The following is a 21,260-nucleotide window of genomic DNA, read 5'->3' as shown; positions in this document are numbered from 1 at the left end:
GTAAATTTGGGTCTAACATGAGTAACGGCCAACTTGTCATGAGGCATGATTGTGAACTGTGGAGCTGACAAGACACAAGGCAACATATATTTGGGTTACACTCAGCTCCCAAGGAGAATACAGGGAGTGACACTGGTGATTCCCTCTTTGTCCGTCCTGCACCAGTGCATGAGCAGGGTGCTAGGGGGGCACTGAGCCGCCGGGGGCATGGTGTTTCAGATGAAATATAAAATCAAGGTCCTGGCCGCTTGTGGTCATTGAAGATCCATTGGTACTTTTCACATGAGGATGGTTGCTAAGCCCAATGTCCTGGACAAGTTCCAATTCAAGTATCCCATTCTGCCTCCCAAAATACCCTGTGCAGCTCCAATGGTATGCTTCATTTCCCCACCTATAGTGGTTGCTGTCAGAAGGGCTGGGTAGCTGGCAGAGATTCAGCCCTTCCCAGGCAGACTCAGGAAACTAGTGAGAATCAGTAGGGGCAGTGGGGAAGCAGCAGGCTGTGAAAGTTAGTTATTGCAGAGTTGCCACCATCTGTAAAGCTTGGCTGACGACCAGGGAACAAGGAAGGCTGGGGATCGTTCCTATGAAGTCTTCCCTTCCTGTAATGCATCCTCACTCCCCAGCACAGTGATCAGAACACTGAATAGGCTACAGCAAGTAGAGCAGGCAGCTGCCTGCTACTTTCTTTGTTCCCTTCTAACCTGCATTCAGCAGAGCCACTTTGCTGCATGAAAAACATGCAGCTTTGCGCTGGCCTCTGAGCGTGGACTGGAGCTCTCTTCTTTAGAGCCCTTTGCTAGATCCTGCCCCAACTCACCAAAGGCGTGCTCAGGGGACAAGGGTAGCAGAGCTGTAGTAGCCTGGCTTTAGCTCTAGTAGACATCCAGCTAGGATGGCAGAGAGGTCCTGAGGCAAGGCACGCTGCAGTGAGCACTGCTCCATCAAACAACCAGCCCCAGTGCCTGCTACTCATTGTAGTATGGACGTAGGGAATCTGGAGGCCCTGCCTCCTTGCTCCGGTTTGTAGAAGACCAGCAAGCCTATTAGCTGGGTCCCCAGTCTAGCAGTCAGTGCTTGGGAGTGTTCAATGTATCAGTCTCTGCTCCCATACAGTTGTGCAAGGCACTGTGAGGGAGGGGGGGCTGCCATATCCTTTTGCCTCCCAGCACATCCGTGCAACGCAGGGCAACAATTCCCCCTAAGCCAGGGAATGCAGGCAACCAAGAGGATGAGACAAACTAGGCCAGCCAGTTAATTTCCTTGTTGGTACACAGTTGTATCTTGTTTCCACACCAAAGGAATCCTCTCCCCACAACCATCACTGTAATGAACTGATGTTTGTATGTACCACTGCCTTCAGCTGGATTGAATCTGAAATACTCAGCTGGGTGGGCCCATTACTGCAACAACTGAAGAATAGTCTCTTTTAGCTCAAGTGGCAAGAGCCTCTAGTTCTGGAAGTGTTTTGGTTCTGAGGTCTTTCCCCACTTCCTCTGCAGGGTCCTGAGTGGCCCCACCGTGCTTGATGACTGGGTACTATATTCTCATCAAGCTGCTATGAATTCACCTGGCTTAAGTTGTAGATTTGCAGGGATTCATGCAGACAGGAAGATGCCCTCTCTTTTCACCACCATCACCCAAGTAAGGACAAGCCTGCAGAACCTAATGTGCCAGAACTAACATAACCCATAGCATTTAGAAACCTAGGAACTCTACGCAACTCCAAACAGGCATTTCTCTAGGATCTAACGTTAGTTGCAGTGATACAAACATGAGCCTCATAGCGTAATATTAAACCTGTAGTGATATTAATAGCTTTGCTAATTAACTGTGGAGCAATGAACGGGCTCTTGATGACAGGAAGCACCCCCCCCAGGCATCCCACATGGGACCACTCTCTGCCCTCCCACAACACCTCCTGTTAATGGAAATAGCCCTACTCAATCCTTCAAATCACAGCACTAGGTATGAAGTTACACACAGGAATTCAGTAAGCATGTGCACATTTCTCTCTGTGTGTGTGTGTGTGCGTAGGGACAAGTGAGGGAAGAGGCAGAAGGGCCATGTGGTCAGCAACTCCCATGAAAGATTGCGTTGAGCCCAAAGAAAAGGGAACAACCAACAGACTGAACTGAAATCTTAAATGTGGAACAATACATAGCCTTTTGGTATGTCACTTTACCCACCACCAAAATGCACCCACCTCTGGGGTGGAATGTCTCAGCTGTCTAATAGTGTACAGTGACACTATGCTACAGTTTAGGAGCAGATGTGAAGCACATTATTTACAACTGGAACAGATGGGGAAATTCTGTGGTGTTAGCTTATAAGTGCTCTGCTTGGAATTTGGTCAAGACTCAGGTGTTAATGCCCTCAGACAATGAAAAGAGTCATCAAGATCTTCTATGAGCATGAGTGGCCAGGACCTCAACCTTATGTCTCTTCTGAAAAGCAGCAACCTCTTATTTTTAATTTAAGTGAAGGATTGTTCCATTCCTGGCCCCCCCTCCTTCATTGTAATGGTCCTCCTGTGTTCAGAAAAATTCTGCAGCCTGTTTGTGTTCATATTTTCTATCACATATTTAAAAATGTTTCTGTGACAAAGGGAGGAAGTCTCTCCTGCCCCCACAGCTGGAAAGTCCCCTCTAATCTCATTGTTCTTTTCCCCTGCTGTGTATCCTGCCAATTAAACTGGGTCTTATTTAGCTGTAAATAATCTGGCTAGACCCTTGGTCTGGTCTCCTTCCGGCTTAGCTCTTGTTCTGTCCAAGTCCACAGACTTGCTTCTTCATTTGTTCCCCATCACCAGCTTGGACCTCATTCTCTGGTCCTACTCCTTCCCCCAAATAGCTTGGCCCACGGTCTGGCTTCCCCTCCCTCTGCCTGGCCCTTGCCTCTCACCAGCTAACGTGACTGAGTTACAGTATTCATATACTGCCTGCAAATAGGCCCACCGCAAAAGAGTTGGGGCTGTGAGTGTGTGGAGGAGTGAATGCACGCACCCCACCCCAGTAGTTCAAGTTCAGGGCTTGAGTGCGTCACAAGGGACCAAAAGTAGGTGTCTTATTCATTAAAACTGGCAAGTCCACCGCCCCACTCCACACAGACACCCTTTCTGTGCTTTCCTGCAGCCCCTATCAGGTGACAGTGAGGGGACATTCATCCACTCTTGCACACACTGCAGGATTGTTCCTGATTGCTGTGCCCTCTGAAGCTCTGGGGAGTGAGCTGTAGTCGAGCCGGGGCAGTGTGTGAAATAAGTGGATAAATAACTGATTGCCATCTCTGTCCCAGCCATATTGCATTTGCATAGTGAACTGGTGTATCATATAGGATTCACTGAGGGTCAGAGCTGGTGGTCGGGTCCCATTATTGGGGTGACAAGTGGGTATTTTGGCAACCCTATTTAAAAAACAGACAACCTTCCAGGAGTTAGTTAGACCCTTGGGAAAGCCTGGATTTTAAGAATTTAAAAAAAGTAAAATGTGGCTACTGGGTCAGTATTTTGCTAACATAGTTTATATAAAGGATGAGGACTGTAGATATGGTACATATTTTGATCTTTCTGACAATAATTTGGGGCCTCCTGAAGATTGTTTGGGGGTGCTGTTGTCCCCTTTGCCCCCCAGAAGCCCCAGACCTGTGGAGGATTTAGTATAAGCTCCTGGGGCAGGGACCTTGTCTTCTAAAGCACTGTACGCCCTTCCAGCACATTAGCCAGACAGCCTTCTAGCTCTCTCTTTATATTTCCTTATATTCGCTGAGGTTCAGTGCAGGGTCATCTAAAGAACTTCTCTGCTTAGTCTACCCTCACCCTGGACTTATGATGTTGGTGGCAGTGGCTCCAGCCTCTTTACTGCCTTACATCCCGGCCGTGGTGAGTGGAGGCAGGGTCGGTCCTAGGGGAGGGCAAGTAGGGCGGTCATCCTGGTTGCTGACTTTAAGGTGGCACCATCATGCTGTTCCGTTGGGCATTTTTCTGAGGGATACATTTCAGCTGGTCTAGATATTTATCTGACCCTCGGAGCCCTTTGCCCAGAAAATGCAATGTATCCCTTGACTGGGTTTCGGATACTGAAGCCCACTTTCCTCATCAAACACATCAGTTGTGCTGTACGCTGCTCACTTCCATACTGACAGCTGAAGGACAACAGCCAGTTCATATGCAGCTGGCTGAGTGAAAGCCATGACTGTATGAGGGGTGCTCAGTGCACCATCTGGAATCACTTGTAGGGAGGGGAGAAGGGTTGTTCCCTAGTGGATGTGTGTTTGCATCACTAAAGGACCACCTCGTTGGCAGTTTCAGCAAAAAGACCAAGAGCTGATGGGCCATGGAGACTGAACTTCCTGCTGACCCCCCAGACATGATCTGAGGGGGAATTTGGGGAAGTTTGGACTGATGGTACCTGTTCTGTGAAGAAACAGGTCTTCAGACTCCAGGGTGGTCAATCCTGCACCTTTCACCAGCATTAATTTTCCTAAAAAGAAAGAACACAGGAAGCACCAACACCAGCCAGACAGATTGCAACCTCAATCCAGTGTACTAATAATACTTAGCACTGTACATTACTGTAATGTTACTTACAACATTAACTAATCCTCACAACACCACTGCGAGGTAGGGAAGTGCTATTGTCCCCAGTGTACAGATGGGGAAACCGAGGCACAGAGAGGAAAAGTGACTTGCCCAAGGCCACACAGCAACGCAGTAGCAGAGCTAAGATAAGACTCTGGTGGTTCCTGGCTCCCAGCCTCATGCTTATTTCTCTAGACCATGCTGCCTCTCTGGAGATTAGGAACTCCGGAATCCCTTCTAAAAGTAATGTGTGGAATTGTTGATCATTCACAATTTTTATTGGCAGATAATTATTCCAGTTTAATCCCCATACTGTGCAGTGCACCTCAGACCCTTCAGAGTTCCACAGCACTCCCAGAATCCACTCCCACCCAGCATTGGGACTGCTGTTTAGGAGTATCACAGGGGGCTCTGGGCTTTTATTAAAAAGATGTTTAGACTGGGTTTAATTGGCAGTGGTTCTGGAATATGTGAACTCCTACAGGGCCTTAAAATACAGAGCCAGAGAGGAAGGCACAAGGGAACTGGTGAAAGGGGAATCTGCTTCCCCTCCTGAAGTGGCCAACAGCTCTCTTAGTTTTCTGGCTCTGTAGAATTCCAGTGATAGCTACCAGTAGGAAATGCTTGTCTCCAGTTTGTTGGTTGGTAAATCATAGCCTCAGAGATGCTTTCTTCAGTGCAGAATTGCAGCGAGCACTCAGCCCACAGTTAAAGATGTGCCTCTCATCACGTCCTCCAACCTTCTGCCACTGTCCCGGAATCAGGCAGGCTGCAGTCACTGTGCTCTCCCACTGAGGGGACTGGGTTATGACCACTGTGCTGCCAAGCAGCCAAACCCAGAGTCCGAGTCTCTTCTAAAATTGGGATTAAATTAAGAGCGTTCGAGGGAGGATGGAGAGATGGGGACAGAGTGAAGCAAATGGACAAATCCACCCATTGAGCAACTGGGAAGGAAATGTCCCCCTTGTCACTGGAGCAGGTTCCTTTTTACAAGGCTTCTTTCTCCCTCTGGGAACATCTACTAAGCTTCATTTCCGTCAGCTGGATATACCGTATGACATTGGTATCTGCAGGGAAAGAGGACACATGCACTCACCGTGATTACAACTTCCAGTGAGAAACTTACGAACAGCTACACACGCTCCTGTTACTGTTCATCATGTCTCCTTTTTATAAATACTTCATCTGAAGTTACCGGGCTGTAGGAACTGCCCCCCCAAGAAAGGCCCTCTGGTCCAGTACCCTGTCACCTCTATGGAACAGAAATCTGCTCTTTGCTCACTATCCCTGCTCTAAAATCTTTGTCCAGACCTTGGTGAGCTCTTGCCCTGACTATTGTAACCTTCTCCTCTCCCTTCTGCCTTCTCCCCAATCCACTCTATTCAATTTGTTAAGTCATCATCTCCCCTTGTTTTCTGATCAAGTTCTTTCTACTGGCTTCCTGTCTCTCAATGCATCATATTCAGGCTCCTCATCTTCATTTACACAGCTCTATATATTCTTGCCCCACCTACATCTCTTCTCTTCTCTCAACGCCCATGTTCAGTTTATCTCCAGCTCCTGGTTGCTCACTTTCTGTCAGGCTGCCACTATGCCTAGAAATTATCCCTCTTTTGGCCTACCAAGTTACCTCTCTCTTCTCCTTCAAACCCACTCTGGGAATCCTTCCTACCTTCTCCGCCACAATAATCCCCACACTTGCACTATTGTTCTTTCTGCTGCCGTGTCTATTTTGGACAGTAAGTTCTTGGGGGCAAGGAATGTGTCCTGATCTCCCTGTGCAGAGTACTGTGAGAGTCTACGGGCTGTATAGGTGAGAAACTGAAAGCCTATTTCCTAGATAATTGTGTACTGCTACAGCATGTATAATGTGTGCGGTTTCTAATCTCTGACCCCAGCTGTGGGGGGATCTGCTTGCTCCGAAGCATAAGGACTGCTATCCTGTGTGATTACTTATCGCTAGCTGGTTTCAATACACATAATATTCCAGTTCATATGTATCTAATCTTTCCTTGAATCCTCTTGAAGTACTTGCCTCAGTGAGGCCCTACAGCCATGTAGCCAGCTGGCCTTTGCCTAGTCCAGTGGTCCCCAAACTTTTTACCTTGTGTCACCTCTTATCCCTGTCCACACCTCCACCCCCCAGAGCTGGGAGCAGGGGATGCGGACAGGGGTAAGTGGCCCGAGGCTGGGGCCACAGCTAGGGGCAGGGGCAGGGGCAGGGCCGGGAGCGAAGCCGTGGCCAGGAACCAAGACAGGCAGGTGTGGGGCTGGTAGCCAGAGCAACTGGTGTGGAGCTCTGGGTGCAGGGCCAGCAGCCAGGGCCCCATGTGCAGGACCGGCAGCCAGGGCCAGCAGCAGGCGCTGGGGCTAGGAGCAGAGCTAGGTGGCGCTTCCTCCTTGCCCCCCATGGGGGCCGGCCTGGGCCCCAGCCATGACCCCCAATGTTCCTCTGCGTTGGGGAACCTCTGGCTTAGTGGAAGGAGAGGGAGGATGTTTTCACCTATACAGCAACCAAGGACAAAGTCGGCTAAGAAATAAGAATGCAAAAAGAGACAATTTTCATTGATACTGTCATTCAGAAATGGCTCCTTGCTGCCAGTCTCCCTTGTAAGGCCAACCAAGGCCAGTTTAAATAAATTTGAGGCCCTGTGAAATCAGTTAATTAGGCAACTCTGTGCGCCAGGCCCAAGATTCTGTGTGCAACCTCCTCTCCCCTCATGACCTGCCCAGACTGCTTTACCACATCAGCTGGGGATGGAACCTGCAAAGGGAGAAAAGAGGAACAGGTAACGTGTCCGACACTGGTGGGTGAGTTTGTTGTGTGCTCTGAGAACATTATGGTGGCAGGTTTCCTGTAAAAACGAAGAGGGGAAGCCAGGCCTGTTGAGATAAACAAGACACCTCCAGATACCCCAAGGAGTTCCTGGTGAGTATGAGGCAGCACCTGAGCACCACTGGGAGGTTCTCAAGCTCTCCCAGGTGGGATGGGTTCCCCCTTCCAAGAGTCATCTTCAGCTGCAAGTCTGTCAGCTTTGTCTGATCTGGTTTGGAGGCCAAGGATTCAGTGGTCATGGAGACTAAACTATTTCCTCCCCTTATGCAGTGGCCCTTCCAGGTCAGGTCTAAGGTACATTCAGAGGGCAGCATGAGGAAGCTGTCTGCGTTATATCTGTTCTGTGGATAAAGCACTTCCATGTCCTGGGCTAATTCAGAATATTTCACACTCGCTAAGTGTCCTTTAAGAAATTTAGAGCTGGTCCTGAACTAAAACCCTGGAGTCTAAAAGCCCCAGACTGGGAAATTCAGATGAAGGCCTGGATCTGAATTTTGCAGATTTGACCCACCTTTCTAAAACACAAAAGCAGTGAATGTGCAAGGTATGTGACCCCAAATAGAGGGGGGGAGGATAATACTAGCTCAAACACCCTCTCTATCCCCTGCACCCTCATTCAAATATCCATGTCCCCTGCTGCTCCAGGAGCTGATGGGTTACAGCCTATATGAGCTTCCCTATTGCACACATCTTGCACTTTGAATGTCTGCCCAGTGAAGGTGATAAGTGATAATTGAGTAAGCATGCTAGGAAATCTGCCCGGGCTCGTAGGACCAGCTGGATGCCTGACTGAGGGGAAGAGGCAGAGTTCAGTGCATGATTGGGCAATCAGAGGCCACATCTCCCTCCAGCCTGATGGGTAAGGGAGCCAGTGACTCATGGCACAAATTCATCCACATGGAAAATTTCTCACATGCTTTCTCCTAAGCCTCAGGAGCAGAACAGGATGTAGCAAGGTATGTGGCAGGAGACATTCTTACTGCAGGTTACCTAGAAATCTCCCAGGCAAGTCATGACATCTTCTCTCAAGCTCACACTTTTGTCAGAGAAAAATATATACAGCAGTTGGTTACAAAGCAAACAGAACCCTTTTTCTCTCTGCCTTTCCTTTGTTACTAACTCAGGGGTGGCCAATCTGTGGCTCGGGAGCCACATGAGGCTCTTCAGAAGTAAATATGCAGTTCCTTGTATAGGCACTGACTCTGGGGCTGGAGCTACAGGTACCAACTTTCCAATGTGCTGGGCGGTGCTCACTGCTCAACCCCTGGCTCTGCTCCCACTCCACCCCTCCCTGCCCCCTCCCCTGAGCCTGCTATGCCCTCGCTCCTCCAGCCCCCAGCCTCCTGCATGCCAGAAAACAGCTGATCAGGAGGGAGGGGGAGACATTGATCGGCTGGGCAGGAGGTGCTGGGAGCGGGGAGGGAGGGGAGGAGCTGATGGGAGGCTGCTGATGTATTACTCTGGCTCTTCGGCAATGTACATTGGTAAATTCTGGCTCCTTCTCAGGTTGGCCACCCTTGTACTAACTAATAATTCTCTGCACATTTTACCTCCTTGTTTTGGAACATTTCAATGCATTGTATAAACACGAATCAATTAAGCCTCTGCGAAGGAGCAAATGATGACTTTACAGGTGGCAAAGCCTTAGGCAGAGAGAACTCAAGTGCCTTGGCCAAAGTCTTACAACAAGTCATTAGGAGAGCTGGGTGTAAAACCCAGACTTCTTGATTGTCAGGACTGTGCTCATGCTAGTATATAAAGCTACCCTCTAAGGGAAAGTCTATTGCTTTCCTTGTGGTTTTGATTTAGTGACTAGACAGAGCCTAGTGGTTAATACTCTGTGGTATCATGACTGTGACCTGTTTTGATTCCCAGTCCTTCTCAATCACAAAGATAGAAGTACACAGAAGGCAGACTCTGTGGCTAGAATGCTACTCTACTTTGTTGGAAAACTGGGCTTTATTCCCGGTCTTTGTATTTCCCTGCTATGAAACAAATAGAAGGGGCTGGGCCCATGTAGCCTAACGGGTGGCATTTTATGTTACCAGAAGGTCAACTCAAGTTCCTTCTTTGCTCCCAATTTCTATATGCCATGACTAGAGAGAGCGATGGATAGGAAGAGGTGGAACAACATATATGGTAAGGCCAAGGTTCCTCTGAAAACAAAGAGGCTTGTAAGTAAAACCAAATATTTGGCTGCTTCAAAGTTCAAACCACTTTGAACTCTGCTATGTGCTTTTATCAGCTTCTGATCACAGAGTTTATGAAAAGCTGCAGATAAGTTTTACATAATTAAAGTAGCCTCCCCTTTCCCTTTCCAAATCGTCTCCTCTAATGAGGGGTTACACAATTCTATTTTATTCTTTTCAGCTCTGTTTGTGATTGAGGTGGGAGGGTAGAGAAAAGGCCAATCCCAGCTCTGCTAACCTTTGATGGGGAATAAATAGCCTTAAGGGATTTGCTGTACTGACAAGCCTTTAGAACAGGGACACCCTCTGTGAGTGAATTCCTGCTTGCCTTTTAAAAATTCCCTCTGTCAGGCAGAGTAGTTTTCCAGTGATTGATCTCTAAATCACCCCTTATTAGAGAGATACATTGCACAGAACAAGCTCATACCAATACTCAAAGTGCTTTACCACTACTAATGAACTGACCCTTCAGAGGTAGGGAAGAGTGCTATCTCCATTCCACAGAGGGGGAAATTCGGACAAGAGACATTAAGTGACTTATCCAAGATCATATAGTGAGACTGTGGCAAAGCCAGGATTAGCACTGAAGTCATCAGACTCCATTACTGTGGTTTAACAACCCCATCCTCCTTCCTCTCTATGTACGCTCTGGATTACTTACCTTTCCCCTACTGTATCCCCCAACTTCCAATAAATAGCCATAAATAAAACAGAATAAGGGCCTGAAATGTCATAGTAATTGTAAATAATACTAGAGAGGGATCCGGGCTGTAGAGTGCAGGTCCAGAGATATCCTTCCCCTGAATTAAGGGCAGTTTGGGCCATCCCCTAAGTATCATTGTGGCCTGCTGTGGTGCTTGAGGCCATTGCTGTTGAATACTTAGGTATTTATCTTATAAAGAGATGAGAGCAACCAGACCATGTAATGTTGCGGGGAATAAACAGCAGAAAAGCATGCAGTAAAACTAGGGAGAAAACAATTCAGATAATATAAGGACTGGAAACTGACTGAAATTTGAAACTACTCTGAACCTAAAAAAGAACAGGATAGCTTTTTATTTGACCCCCAGCGCCCCCACCCCCACTTTTTTTTTTTTTTTTTTTTTTTTTTGGGACGAGTCCCTGCGTTTCCTGGCTCTGGCTGGAACTGAAAGCAGGAGGTGAAAACTGTACACTAGATGGGCTAAACTCTGCCTTTAAGCACATTAACTGAGCAAGGGAAACATGCACAGCTGTACTGGCCAAAGGCTTGAGGCATTCTGTCCATACATGGCAGATGGAAGCAGAATGCCTCATGAAAGATTCCAGCACTCACTACACCAATTCATTTTTACAAGTGTACACTCATGCTTGCCGTTTCCTGCAGTGCCCATGTCCTCACTCCAGCTGGACACAACTCCTCTGAGGCATCAAGCACTGGCAGCTGTGTTAGCCAGCCTCCCTGCTCCCCCTTCTGCTCAGGGAGCACTAGCTGCAGCATACCACCAGGCCTCAGGGCCCAGACCAACTCCCTTTCCACACTCAAGCTGGAGAAATCACTCTTGGCATATGTTTGTGTATGGCATCTATTTCCATTTCTATTATGTTTTCCTTCAATCAGGGCCGGCTTTAGGAAGTGCGGGGCCCAATTCGAACATTTTCGGCGGGGCCCCGGCAGGGATGACTAAATAAATAAATAAATAAATAAAAGCCTTTCGTTTCTTAGCAAAGAACTTTTTCCTTATAAAAAGTTCTGATTTAAGGGATGTGCCACCGTATGTATTTTTTGTACCAATAGGGTTACCATACGTCCACATTTTCCCGGACGGAGATTTAAGAACCAAAAAGCCTGACATATCCGGGAAAATACGGATGTATGTTAACCCTACCTAAAGTTCTTTTTTAAAAAGAGGGCCTGAACTAGAAATGAGCTCCGTTTCACATGTGTGGGTCCCTGCCACTCCCTGGGGGTGTGCTAGCGTGACCAGATGTCCCGATTTTATAGGGACAGTCCCGATTTTTGGGTCTTTTTCTTATATAGGATCCTATTACCTCCCGCCCCCGTCCCAATTTTTCACACTTGCTGTCTGGTCACCCTAGGGTGTGCACATGTGTGGGTCCCAGCTGCTCCCTGCCCCACTCATTGAAGCAGGTGTGCAGGGTTACTGCCCTGGGAACTGCAGGGCACCACTGGACATGGGGCTGACTGGAGGTAGGGGCTGGCTGCAGGCAGGGCAAGGAGTGCAGGGCTGGCTGGAGCCCAGGGTATGTGGGGTGGGCTGGGCTGGCTGGCTTCAGGCAGGGCCGCAGGGGGGTGTGGCAGGGGTTGGCTGGAGACAGGGCAGGGGCTGGCTGTGGGCAGGGGCTGGCTGTGGGCAGGGCAGGGGGGGCAGGGCTGGTGCGGGCAGGATGGGGTGTGGCAGGGGCTGGCTGCAGGCAGGGGTGCAGCAGGAGTTGGCTGTGGGCAGGGAGTATGGGGGCAGGGGGTACAGCCCACCCTATACGGTAAGTGCCCCCTCCTCTTTCTCCCTCCCCCACCAGGGTAGCAGCAGCAGCACAGGGCTCTGGGAGCTATTTAAAGGGCCCGGGGCTCCCCTGCTTCTACGCCCCGGTCCTTTAAATAGCCGCAGGAGCCCTGGGGAAGCGGTGGGGCTTCAGCAGCTATTTAAAGGGCCGGGGCGGTAGAAGCAATGGGAGCCCCGGACTTTTTAAATAGCCCCCAGAGCCCCGCAGCCCTACCCCAGGGCTCCAGCAGTGGGGCTCTGGTGGCAATTTAAAGGGCCTGGGGCTCCAGCCACTGCTGGGAGCCCCAGACCCTTTAAATTGCCCCCTGGGGAAGCCGGGCCACCCCGGTACGGCGCACCGGCTCTTGCCGGTACACCGTACCGGGGCTTGGGCATGGGGCCCTCTTATGGGAATCGGTGGAATCGGCCTAAAGCCGGCCCTGCCTTTGATCCTTATAACTTTTCCCTTATTTTCGCAGAATTGTTTAAAAAAATACACTTTGTGGGTTTAATCTCCATGCCTATGTAGAGACATGACAAACTCTTCAAATATCTATGTCAAAGGGCAGTCAAAGCTGGCACCAGTAAGTCATGAATAATAGAGCCAGAAAGACAAAGCTGCCCTGTGTTACTAAAGCCAACAGTCCTGGGCATGTGCTCAAGAGCCTGTTACTTTTGTTTGGAGTACATTACTACAAGGGTCAAGAAATCTTACAGGCCAGTTTAATTATGCAACTATTGTGCTGGCAGAAAATAAAAACATTTTTGTTGTTACTGGGCAAATAGGTGGTGGGTTCCTGAACAGAGACCTAACTGATTCCATGGTAAAAGTTAGAGCGTGGACTGGTGATTGGGGGAGATGAGGGTGCCTGTCTAGTGGGGCACAGAGACCTGCCTCCACTAAGATGATGGAAAGTGTGGATGTTAGCAATGGCAAATGGCCTCCTAATTTTCCTGTGGAGAAGATGCAGGTGTGTCCTCCTGATGGTCATTTTCAGAGATGCAGGAATCCCTGGGACTGGGGGAGGGGAGGCAGTGGAGAGACAGACATCTCCACATGCTTCCTTTTGGGGGGGGGGGGTGAGAGGGTGGCGGGGAAGAAGAAAAGGTTGGAAGCCTCCTTTACAATGGTAGCATCCCCGCAATACCACCATCTTCCAGGCTCTGCTGCAGCCTCGGCAGTGGTCAAAAGCTAATACCTTCAGGCAATGTCATTGCAAAGCTGCTGTGCTACCAATAAATTCTTGAAAGGAAATATAACTAGACACAGTAGGCCATGTTCATCCCTGGTAAAATCGATGCAGCTAAACCAGAGATGGATTTGGCTCAATGAAAGGAAGAGCAAAGGCTGTGAGTGTGAAAATCTTGTGGCTACTAGTACCTGTCGGCTGTCGGGACCTTGCTTCTTTCAAATAGTGCAGTGCCTTGTTGAAGTCACCAAGGTGGTAGAATGCTACGCCCGATCGATAGAGTGCCTTGAAGTTCTCTCCTTCCTTCTTAAGCACTTTGAGGCAATACTCCTTGACTCGCTCATAATTCACCAGCTCAGCCTGGAGCAGACATGCTGCAGGACATGAGAACAGGGAGAGAGAAATGAACAGGGACTGTTAGACTCTTATTCCTTCACCTCCCCACAGTCAGTGGGACGAAGATAAAGGTTGAGCTAGGGGTATGGCTCCAAAAGGTACGCAGTCAAATAGTTTAAATATCAAATCCAGCTTCTCACACTGAATATAAAGGTTTTATTTTCGCAATTTCAGTGAGGATAGGTTGTTTTTGCAAGGGGAGCAGGGATTTAAACCCCTCTCCCTACAGAGTTGGAACTCCAAGTCCAATAGCTCTGTGCTAGTGGCTGAGAAACAAGAAGTGAAGGTGACTAAAACAAAAAGGAACACAGTGTCCAAGCAAAATAAAGTACAAAAATTGATCACCCCGCCTCATAAAAGTAGAAACATAAACTAGATTAAATTTTTGTTATAGTTTTAATAATCCAAGGTTATCAAACATACAAGTAAGAACTCTATTTTATAAATATGATGTTTGACAGTGACCTTTAACTGCCTCTTATCCAGTGGATTAGAAGTCAGGCAGTAAAGCTAATGGCACGGAAATCTTTGAACTGATCCCTGTGGGGGCACTTTTCAACTGAAGATCTGAAACCCCAAACAGTGGAGCTGATCTGCAGCCTTTCCTTACGCCAAAAGTCCCACTGATTGCTTACTGAATCCATAAACAAAGATTGTATGATCTGGCCTGTTAGATAATTAAGCCTCATCTTATTAAATATAAACTCCTACCAGGCATTGGAATGTTTAATACCCATCTTAACCTATGGGCAAAATGAGGCCCAGAGATGATACAGGACATGCCCAGATCGGGGTGAATCAGTAGAGAGCTGAGAACAGGAACCAGGAACAGTCTCTTACTCTAGCCATCAACACCACTTCCCCTAAACTGGAGGCTTGCACTGCTGTGGGCCCTGTTGGCAGACACCGGGCACAGACAGTGAAGACTGGCTGCTCAGCTGGAGGAGACTGCCCCACCTCCTGTTCAACCTGAGATGGGGCTCTAGAGTTGCCCCTCCACCCCCTAGCTGCGTTGAGCTCACTCCCTCTAGTGGAAGAAGCTTCAACGCTCTTCCTTTCTCCACTCCAACCATTTCCAGTGCTGCCAGCACTGGAGGATGAAAGGGCCTCATGGCTCTAAGCAGAAACTCCTAATCATGTGTTCCTCACAGATACTGTATTTCAAAGCACCTACTCACCGACTATTTGAGTAGTAAAATTATTGCGCAGAGGTATTTCCTGATCCAGTTTTGTCTTTTCCTATTTGTCCAACATTGATTTTCTTGCTGTGTTTCTAATGGAGCTTGAAATGAATGTGCCTTGTTTTTATTTTTTTTAAAGCTTCTTATAAAAATGGTTGTGTGAATTTAGTGCTGGCTTGACAGCCTTGGAGACTGGAGTCCTCTATTTATCCACTGAACAGGTACAGCACTGGGAGTAGATTCCCACATGCTGCCCATTCAACATGCTCTATCCTGTTCTGGAGAGACCAGCTCTTGGAGTGAGTGGAAGGGGAGTTTAGTTTCCCTGGTTCTTTCACTCCTTGATCTCTCCAGTTATAGTAATAGAAGTGTCTGTAAAAATGACAGATTTACTCAAATATTCCATAGTCAAACTTGCTCTATTGATGACTTTTTTAAACTGGCAGTTCCACAAACTCAACCCATGTTCTGAAAACCTAGCTGGGCTCCTTCTTGTGTCATTAGCAATAAAGATTCTGCAAACATAATTTAGCTGCTGCTGCTGTTTTTGCTGATGCACAAGACATAGTGGAGTTGGTTCTGTGGGGCTAACATACTGGACTCTTGTTTGTCTCAGCAAAGTGAGCAGATTTGACTGGAAAGTGCAGGAAATAGCTATGGTGAGTGAGAAGGGGCCATTCTGACTGTCACTTTTTAAACTCTCTCTCTCAAGGGAGGTCCCTTACAAATATTTAGCAGCATGTATTCTTATACTCACTTTGCTTCATTGAGAACCATCTCCTTTCTCCATAGTATAAGAGATTAGAGAGAACTGTGGATATGATTACTTTATAATGTAAATCTTGAAGCTGTTAATAATACATCTTTTTAAAACTTTCTTCCTAAATCAGTCAGAGAAGGATTGTTTTTAAAAAGTTGTTATTCCTAAATAGACTTGTATATCTGTGGCTGGCGGTGTTTGTTTACGGTATCAAACATTTCATCACCCTGGCTCTCTATGGAATAGGTCTCCAGTGAGGCCTTTTCAGGTACAGGCTGTTCTCGAGACAACCAAATGAGACTGTGGTTTATACAGACCTTCCTTCCTCTCCCTTGATATCAAACTGGTGCTGCCCTACACAACAACCTTTACAATACATCTTAAATGCTTGGAAGAATGTACCATTCTTGAAGAAGCACTGTTCTTTCCAACTTGGCATGTAGGGAATCTTTTCCAGTAGCAGTGTTGTTTAATGGTTAGCCTAGTCTTGCTGAGTTTTATTCTCAGCTCTGCTAGTGACTATGTGAACTTGGGAAACATAACCTCTTTGCTTCTGTTTTACGCATCTATAAAATTACACACCTCACAGCAGAGGTGCTGGAACTATTTTTATAGTGGGGGGGGGGGGCTGAGCGCTATTGAAGCAAACTGTAAACCTTGTTTATGACAACCACTTTAAGCTGGGGGTGCGGCAGCACCCCTAGTTCCAGCACCTATGGCTCACAGGGTGGTTGAGCTTCTACATTATTGTCTATAGGTGCTGACTCTGTGGGTGCTCTGGGGCTGAAGCACCCGCGGGGGAAAAAATGGTGGCTGCTGAGCACCCACCGGCAGCCTCACCAATCAGCACCTCCCCCTCCCTCCCTGCGCTGTTTCGTGGCATGCAGGAGGCTGGGGAGGGGGGAGGAGTGAGGATGCGGTACGCTCGGGGGAGGGGATGAGGCGGGGTGGGGGTGTGGCATTGAGGGAAGGGGTGGAGGCAGGACCTGGGGCTGAGCACCACTGGCACAATGAAAAGTCGGCACCTGTGATCTATAAAGTGCTTTGAGATCATCAAGTGAAATGTGCTACAGGAGGGCAAGGTATTCTTGCTAGCAAAAGCTCTGAGGGAGGTCCCTGCTCACCTAATTTTGCAACTGAATGTTACTGTCTAAGTAGAGATGTGTGGAACGTGGCCACTTTGGTTCATTAGTCCTACGCTGGGCAGAATTAGACAAAACACCACAGCGGTTAAAATGCTAGCAGAACTGCCCCAAATCTACAGCTTGCACCATTGCAGGCCCCTCTTGGCAATGGTAGGAAGTTTAAAGGAAAAATGGCTAGTGTAGCTAAGGCCCTGGAGTTTCATTTTGAGGAACCCCAAAAATTCAAAGCAAAGCACATCTGAAACTGCCATGTTTCACCTGTTTTTCAATAGAAATCTCCCCAGCAGTGAATTTTTGGGTAAATCTGGGCTGAGTTAGGGGTTTCTAATGAAATCTAAAATAAGGGTATTTGGGTTTTGGTAAAGATGTTTAAGGTCTGGATTATGCTGGGATTTTTGCCACTGGTGTAGCTGCACCAGAGCAAACCCCCTAGTATAGACACAGGTGCCGACTTTTCATTGTGCCAGGGGTGCTCAATCCCTGGCTCAGCCCCACTCCACCCCTTCCAAATGGTTCATCTATTTCAAGCAACAAGCCTAGGAAAAATACATGCTTCAGACACACTGAGTAGACACTTCTTAGATTTTAGTTGCTACATTCCTTGAAAATTCTGTCCATGCTGGACATGCTCCAGCCCGAGGTTAAGCAGGACTTTCCCTGCCATTGCTGCTCTGGACTATTGCTCATGCTGGGTCTGGGTCTGGGTCAGGGTCCAGGCACCAGAGCTGAGAGCAGGGAGACTGTCTCTTGTGCTCTCAGTGACACCTTCCTGGGCCCAGGCTTTATGGATTAGGAAGTTGCCTGAGTCAAATGGAGATGGGACAAGAGCTGGCTCATGGTGGGGAGTAAATTGGGACAAGGAACTGGGGTGAGGGAGATGGAGAGCAGAAACTGGAACAGAGGCTGGTAGGGGGCAGAGGAAAACTGAGACTGGAAGTTACGGTGGACGAATAGCCTGTGACTGGGTGAGCAAGGAGACTAGGACTAGGAGCTGGGACGAGAAATAGGTTGTGGAGGGAGTGGGAGTCAGTAGGTATTTAGGGGGATGGACCAAGACTGGATGAGGTGCTGGGGGAGACAGAGGGATGGAAGTGAAGGATGTGAGAGGGGAGGGGAAACAAATCTGAGGAGGAGCTGGGGTGCAGGTAGAGAACTGGGACTGGCAGGGCAAAGAAACTAGGCCACAGAGCCTGGGAGAGAGCCATTGAGATTGGATGAGGAGCCCAGGAAGGAAGACGAGTCTTTAGAGCCTCTGCTACATTCTATGACAAGATTCCAAACTGGCAGGGGGAAAAAAGAGCCACAAGGGATGAAAAGGAACTTGAGAAAGCTTTATAATGTGGGGGCAGAACAGAGGCTGTATCAGATCCTTCTCTTCCCCTACACACAAGTGGGCTGCACTTTTCAAAGCTGTTAGCCAGAGTTCCCAACATACCCCCAAAGAGTGACGATTAGAGAAATGCCACATGCTTTAACACTCCAGATCTGAGCAAATCATTAGGATCTGAAGAGTTTTCAGACCAACTCTCTCATGAAATATTCCCCTTCCCCTTCCATATCCCAAGCCTGCAAACAAAGGGGATTTTCTGGCTCCGCACCAATAAGATGCTAATTATAGCCATCTTGATAAAGTCTAGCAATAATCTGATCTGATTAGCTGACGACTAGTTCCTGGACTGCCTTAATAGGATGAGCAGGGAAAATTAAAGTGACAGTACAACTTTCTAATAAGAAGCAGCTCTTATTTACTCCTCCTCTACGCCTACCAAGGCTGTGTAAATATGCCTGCTTGTTATTGCATGCAGGAGACTGTGTATGAAATTAAAATCCAGATTGTAAGACATGCTGGCACGCTCTCTGCAGCGGCTGATTAATGCTAAATGAGGTGTGAATATACCAACACTGAGGGTCCCAGGTAGCCTCTTTTTCCAAGCCTCCATCCCTTTCCTTTCAGCCTAGTTCTCCACTCCCAAATTCTGACTGTTCCTCTCAGCTAAACCTTCCTGGACAGACTCTCTTACCTGACCTTCTAGGATGGACTGTTTCTCTGCTGCCCCTGAGTCCTGGATATTCCTGCCATGTGATGCAAAGGGTCATTGTGCTGCTGTCTGTAAGAGTCTGGTTGGCACAGTAGAGCAATCCTTATTGGTAAGGTTCACCTATTTGTAAAAATAAGTTTCCAAAATCTCTTCAGAAACGTCACCCTCTTCCAATCACCACAATTATGAATGGTGCTTATGTCTCCCTGATAGACGACATTTTACAGCTAATTCCTAGCAGGAAGTCCTGCATCAGGATATAGTTTGAGATACAGGAAACGGAGCTCATCATTTGAATGTGTAAACCCTTAACTTACAACAGCTATGGAAGTTTCTTGCCTTTCCCATGCATTCAAATGCTGTACTGGATCTTCTGTGTCTCAAAGTGTCATCAGACTTACAAGGGGGCAGTGGCCTGTTTGAATGCTAATTATTCTTTTTAAAAGTTATCTTTTTAGGCAGTAAGATGTTTTTGTGGTGATTTATGCTTCTTTTTCATTAGCTGAAGTGACTAGAATCTCAGTTATATGAAGTTGCAGTTTTCCTTTAGAACGACTAAAATTGTAATTCCATTAGGGTTATCTTTGCAATACAATCTAAGTTTTCAACTGGTTCTCATGGCTTCCAGTTGGCTTGGTAAGATTTGGAGCACAGCAATGAGTATATTGGGCTACAGCTTCCTATAGTTACTGGCCCTCCACATGAAACCAACAGAGGCCAAGCAAAGTAGCCTCACAGAATTTCCACTAGGACACAGCCAAAGGAATGGTCAAATGATGGCAGGCAGATGAGTCAGACTTTGTGGCAAAATCCCTCTCTAAATGTGCAACAATAAATCCTCGTTCCAACAAAATAAAAAGGTGACAGTAGAAAGAGGCCCCAAACAAGATCCTCTAATTCAAGCCCCTTTGAATCTCATGGAAAGGGGATTCAGGAGCTCTGTGTTCTAAGTGATAGCCAGACAGTGAGTCAATAGAAGAACCAAGAGCAGAGCCTAGTTCCCTGCAATAACCAGTAGGTCATGTTGCTTCCATAAACATTTCTCTCCCTTGCAGCCAGTCTGTCTGTCTGTCTCTCTCTCTTTTGGTCATGGTTGCTATTGTTGTTCTGTCAGGTTAAATCCTCTGGAGGTTTCCTTCTTTCTGACTCCACTTACAATTATCCCAGTAATCCCTGACCTAGCTTTATCTTTTAAAGTCAATACTCATCTAGCCCAGCTGCCTGTGTTTTGCCTTTTGAAACTATGCCAGAGTCCCTTTGTTATTGTTTATCTCTGTCAAGCTTTTTCCATCCATATTGAATCTCTCTCTCCCCAGAGCCCCAGTTCCATGTCACATCCTCCTTCCCTGTTGCTTTATCCTCCTGTCAGTGCCATTCAAATGCTTCTTTTTCCCATTAGTTCTACCAAAGCCAACCATCGGGCTCCAGTCTCTTGTCATTTCTGTAGGGCAATAGCAGATAATATCTGAAGAGGGATCAGCAAATTCATTAGATGTACCATGACTCTGGAGATCAGGAAGGAGTTTTAGGCAGATAGTATGGCCATAGGGCTGGTGCTTAGAGTAGAACAAGAGGCTTGCTGCAGAGGCCAAAGTTCTCTGAATGTCTAGTTTAGCTGGGCCAGCAAAACAGATCCTTGGTAGCAAGGTCCTGGACACCTATCTATTGGGCAAATAGCTTCTACAAGCATATATTGTGTGTAAAGTTATTGGGGATCCTTTCCAACAAAAGGTGCTGCATAGCTGGAATAGCTATATGGCCAAAATGGGGTCCTGAATGAACGATGGCCAGCTTAAACACGCTCAAGACCAGATAGAGGGGATGTTGGTAGGAAGAGAGAAACATCTGGAGGAAGTGACAGCAGTAGAGAGAAAAGAATCTAAAGCTGGCTTGAAGACTATGACCCTTCTCCTCGAATGAAGTCATTGACATAGTCATCCATGCCATTATGGCCTCCACACTGGATTTCTGTCAATGGGTTCAATTTGGAGCTGCCCTTGATGATCACTCAGAGGCTAAAAGCTAGTGCATTATCCTGCCAAATAAACCAAGTAAGCTAATGTGGGCACACAACACCTGGGCTCCATGGCCTGCCCTGGCTTTTGTTCACCTCCTGGTACAGCTGAAGGTGTTCATGATTATCTATAAGGTTCTGTAGAGACTGGGAGAAAGTTATCTTCAAGACTTCCCTCATCCAGGCCTCGTCATGGCATTTACTATTGGAACTGGAATCCTCTCACCATCTATCCTCAGGTTTGAGCATTGTGTACTCTGCATCCTTGTCCTGATCAGGAGTGCAGTAACACTTTCACCTGACAATCTGTTACTTTTCTGGAATGTACCTTTGTGACTGACTGCAACCAGTCCCTCCTCCAGTTCAGCTGTAATTTCTCTCCTGTCCTTTACTACCAGATACAGAGTTACCTCTGTATTATTGACATACCTCCCAGACATCCCTCTAT

At 47.5% G+C, this 21,260-nt stretch overlaps 1 protein-coding gene across 1 annotated transcript in view; it reads right to left on the bottom strand.

Moving 5' to 3' along the window:
* Nucleotides 1–4,835: 4,835 nt before the first annotated feature.
* Nucleotides 4,836–21,260, bottom strand: part of TTC9 (tetratricopeptide repeat domain 9) — a 43,676-nt gene continuing 27,251 nt past the window's right edge. Inside the window, exons 2-3 of the mRNA XM_054026986.1 lie at nucleotides 13,469–13,651; nucleotides 4,836–5,646 (exon numbers count right to left, since the gene is read on the bottom strand). Coding sequence (XP_053882961.1) covers nucleotides 5,567–5,646; nucleotides 13,469–13,651 — 263 coding nt within the window. The 3' untranslated portion in view covers nucleotides 4,836–5,566. The remainder of the gene's footprint in view (nucleotides 5,647–13,468; nucleotides 13,652–21,260) is intronic.

This window comes from Malaclemys terrapin, chromosome 4 (assembly GCF_027887155.1).
Source record: "Malaclemys terrapin pileata isolate rMalTer1 chromosome 4, rMalTer1.hap1, whole genome shotgun sequence".
In the NCBI taxonomy this organism is placed as follows: Eukaryota; Metazoa; Chordata; order Testudines; family Emydidae; genus Malaclemys; species Malaclemys terrapin.
The sequence above is the reverse complement of the archived record's forward strand: the minus strand, read 5'-3'. Positions and strand labels throughout refer to the sequence as shown.